The sequence below is a fragment of the Lygodium microphyllum genome, chromosome 30, assembly GCF_053477565.2.
Source record: "Lygodium microphyllum isolate KBCC chromosome 30, Lygodium_microphyllum_v1.1.10, whole genome shotgun sequence".
In the NCBI taxonomy this organism is placed as follows: Eukaryota; Viridiplantae; Streptophyta; class Polypodiopsida; order Schizaeales; family Lygodiaceae; genus Lygodium; species Lygodium microphyllum.
This window is the reverse complement of record NC_141164.1, coordinates 4,223,081-4,227,575: the sequence shown is the minus strand read 5'-3', so window position 1 is coordinate 4,227,575 and position 4,495 is coordinate 4,223,081. Positions and strand designations below refer to the sequence as shown.

The window sequence follows — 4,495 nt, the reverse complement described above, 5'->3', positions numbered from 1 at the left end:
CTTCTTCTCCCTCTCTCATTTCCTCTCTTTCTCCCTTAGTGCACCTTATTCTTTAAAAAAAGAAAAGAAAAGGAGAAGGAACAAAAACAAACCAAGAGGGAGCAATGCACTCGCTGCAAAGGCTCGAGGATGGATTATTAATCTCCTCTTCGCAATGACGACTCCTCTTTGCCTTTCGTACACTTCCTCCTCTTCTTTACGAATGGCAATGGCAGTAAAGGCAAAATGCCGCACTCGAGTTTCGGCCCTTATTTTTGTCTGAGTACCGTTGCTATTTGCGTCTCATTTGCGATGCAAATAGCGACGCCACTAATTTGCATTGGAACTGCCCATTGCTATTCGTGAATATCCTTGTAGTGAAAGCTTGTCCATTATCAACATTATTCTTAAATGAATTATGTAGGGACTATTCCTAGAGTTTATCTTACCAAGTCCCCCATGAAAGCCTAGGAACCTTTTAGCTTTCACTCCACCAATACATGGATTTTAGGGGACACAATTGCCATCCTTAGACTTTTGAAGATCTAGTTCAATAACATTACCACCATGCAAACCAATTGCTGATAAGACTTTTTCAATCTTTGTTATAGCATATGTTCTAGTTGATAATGGCTTCAACTTCTATGTAAATCCTACATAAAATGGACTAGCTTTTTAATTATCTTATAAAGTGCATGAAGTGTACATATCAGGGTATTCACTAAATGAATATCTAGGACTGGCTTAAATTGTGGATCCTCATTGTGCCTAGAGGGAGCTCAATTCCAACTGCTTAAGTTCAACTCATGGCTGGGAACATGCAATATAGGCAAGGAGATCTAGACTTGGCTCCCTTTGACACATTTGTACATACATTTAAATGTCTTTAGGTCACTAGCTATGTATCACTCAATCTTATAGTTCCCAAATCCTTCAATAAATAGCCCTTCTCTTGCCCATTGTCTCTTAATAACATCAAATATTGGTACTTGATTACAAATCCAATACAGTATATGAAAATCCTTTGTATCTACTTTGAATACTCCTAGCTATTGAATGTTGTGTTTAGATTGAACACTAATGACATTGAGTAATTGCAATGACCTGATGAAATGAATTCATTAAGGTAATAGAGATCCTCTCTAATTTTGTGCACTTCAAAATCTTACTTTTGCCAAGTTTAACCACAAATCTAGCTACTCCTTGTGCCTCTTCTAGTGACAAGTTATAGAATCTGATCATTACACATTGTAGGTTAGATAAGTCAAGGAAAATATTGTTAAATTCATTAAATGTAACTTCCTTTTTCCTACCCTTGAAGCCTTAATATGGAAAGACTCACCTAGAATCTTTGTGACCTTGTGATTCACTCTCTGTTTAATAGTTCTAACCACCACAAATGTTCTTGGAAGTGTGCAAATTGTGTACCTATCTTTGCTTCATTATTTATTGTAAATGTTGAAAAAGTTACATATAAGCATATTAATTGTGATGTCAATATTATCTAGTGTCTTCAGTACCAACTCAGTATCCAAAGAATGATCCTTTATAAATGACTCCAAGTATTATTTCTTTGCCTTTTCAAAATTCTTATACAATATATATTTTGAAACTTCTGAAGGAAGAAGATGATAATACAAGCAAGATTTTTTTAAAGAATCTCTTTCACTTGTATTTAATTAAAGAAGATACCTAAATAAAATTAATATTACAAATCAATACAAATAATACAAATAATTATAAACAAAGCTATATTTTATATTTTAAAGTGAAAATTTTATATCATGTTACTTAGATTCTTTTACTACAACGACCTTTTTTTGAGACTCTTAAATCTTTTACGAATGTTTTGTCAATTGCGAAATCTTAAAATAGTTTACTTTCATTGACAGTATTTGATGCGTTGCTCCACCGAACGATTACTCTGTTGCTCTCTACCTTTTGTAATAACTCTTGTTATGTTTGATAAAAGATTGTTCTTCAATCTGAGGACATCTTTTTCTGCAATTGAGTTAAGTACATAACCTAGAGACCCATTATAACCATCACCAATGAATATTATAAATTAAGTGTTATTATAGAACTGCAAAGTGCTATTTTTGCTAGTTTTTTTCGGCCTACCATCTAACTAAAGATCAAGATTTTTCTTTCTTTCAAACCTGAGTATATGTTTTGTAAACTATGTAATAGTGATGGGTTTGTTCTCTTTCTTATTGGTACATACTCACTATGTAACTCTATATGAAGATGATATATCTAAATGACTTATCCACCTTTATGACAACTTGGATTTCTAAGTTTGATATGACCAACAGAATCTCACGACAATGACTTATTAATAATTTTTTATATATTCAATTATCAAAATCTAAAAATCAATAAAATATTTTATTGATTCTAAAATTGCTTACAAGGCAGTTTCGAAACTTCAAAACTTCTCTTATATGTGCCTTTTTTTTACAAAGTAATCATGCATGGCAAGGTTATGCAAGGCGAATATACTATTACTATGCAAAAACTTCCTCAAGTGTGAATAAGATTACCATGAGCAATTTACTATTGCAAACAAAAAAAAGCAAGAAATTTGCCGCAAGCAAGCCCAACTTTTATTGAACGTTCGAGGTAAGTAAGCCCAACATTTATTGGAAGACGAATTGTGTGTAATGTACAGAAGAACACTCTGATATACATCAATGGGAATTACCACGCGGGAGGGCTAGAAAAGAGGAGGTGGTGCCAAGGAGATATAACAAAAAGTTGGTATACACGCTCTAGTAACAATGAAACAGACAATGATGAATGATGATGATGACGTGAGAGAGGCAGAGATAGATAGATAGAGAGAGAGAGAGCTAGACAATGCGGGTACATTCGGGGGGAGGGGTGGCGTAACGGACGCGGTCGGAGCAGTAGTCGTACACCATGAAGTTCTTATGAACCCACTGGAGCTTGCCGAGCTTGGCGGCGTCCAGAGCCCCGTCGGCGGTGACGTGGCTGACGGAGGAGGCGGCGCTGCTGCCGCACCTCGCCGCCTCCGCCGCCGTCTTAGCCACGCACGCCGCCGCTGCGAAGTTCCTGTACGACGCCACGAACGGCGCGTGCGCCCAGTCGATCTTCACCAGCCCGCCACGCGTCGCCCAACTGTCGCCGTTCCAGATGCTAGAGAACACCGTCATTGGCTGTTTGCTCAGGTACGGCACTCCCACCGCCTCGTTGTTGGAGAAAACGCGGATCGGCGTGCCGTCTACCAAGAACCTGTGAAGTTATGGCCTTTCATTAGGTTAATGAGTTCTTATTTGTCATAACTACTGCGGCTGCAGGCATGCTTGCGCTAGGCTTAGTGAGGTCTAACTAATTATAATGACTGCAGCTCGCAATCATGCTTACATTATTCTTTGCTTGCTCCAGGAAACGGAGTATGTGTGGAAATCTGCGCTGGGATCGAACCATAAGTAGATTCTTTGCTCCCGGCCTCCTACTCCGTTTGAGAACACGTTGGTCTGCAGTATGTATGGCTCGCCCGTCGTATTGCCCAAGAATTCGAAGTCGAGCTCATCATGGTTTGAAGTTTCCGAAGAGAGCTGAGATACATTGCACCAATCAACAATTAAGTCAAGTACAGGAGCTCGAGGTTGAGGTAATGCACGCAGCTGCTCCACTCCCCGGGGCACTTACATAGTAGGCAGTCACTGTGCCGGCTGAGTTTCCTGGAATGAGTTTGATCTGCATGTCGATTTGGCCATATAGATAACTATCTTTGGACGCGAATCCAGAGCCTGAAGTATGATCATAGGGTGGCTTAGCAAACCATTTGTTATTCCTCTCACTAAATGCTCACATTGCTAACTGTGGCTAGCAACTTGACGCGGGCCGCTGTTAAGCCAGAGCTGTAGTGCGACAGCGATGCACAAGACTCACCTGTGTTTTGATCGAGGACGAGTTGCAGCTCTTCCGATTGTGAACCGACGAATCTCACATTAGACGGGGCCCAATTGACGATGAAACTTTGCTGGAAATTGACGGAGAGAGAAGGGAGCGGACAGCTCATGAGGAGCAAGGAGGCTATGGCGAGCATAAGAGTGTGTCGAGGCATGGCGATCGGCGATCACAGGGAGAGAGGGGCAATGCAGGAAGGAGGAAGTCTGGGTCGACGTTTGATAGAAAGCAGTGTACTTGTAGCAACGTTTGATGCAAGTAAGCGCAGAGTTTGAGTGAGAGGCTATCAACAGCGAGTCGCCCGATGCTCCTAAGCAAGACTTGTTGAACACACTATTACAACAAGGGTATAAATAGGACGTTCGTCGCAGACAGCCGATGGGCTTATCCCGCGCCACGTAAGACGCAAGAAATTCCCACTGACACGCGTCAAAAATATCAGTGGCTCGCGAACGTAGCTCGCGATATCGCAGATTCATGGTAACCGGCGGCCATTGACCCTCCCTGGACAGAAAGAGAATGGCGAATCTGCCGCGTCAGCACTTGATACTGTCGCAATCATTGACAGATGCCTCTTGTT

At 40.7% G+C, this 4,495-nt stretch overlaps 1 protein-coding gene across 1 annotated transcript; it reads right to left on the bottom strand.

The window, feature by feature from the left end:
- Window positions 1–2,545: 2,545 nt before the first annotated feature.
- On the bottom strand, window positions 2,546–4,289 carry LOC148009500 (xyloglucan endotransglucosylase protein 8-like). Its single transcript, XM_087672536.1, has 4 exons — window positions 3,898–4,289; window positions 3,655–3,755; window positions 3,367–3,560; window positions 2,546–3,234 (listed from the first exon to the last, which is right to left on the bottom strand). Exons 1-4 carry the CDS (start codon window positions 4,070–4,072, stop codon window positions 2,832–2,834), a joined length of 873 nt encoding a protein of 290 aa, XP_087528662.1. The 5' UTR covers window positions 4,073–4,289; the 3' UTR covers window positions 2,546–2,831.
- Window positions 4,290–4,495: the final 206 nt, after the last annotated feature.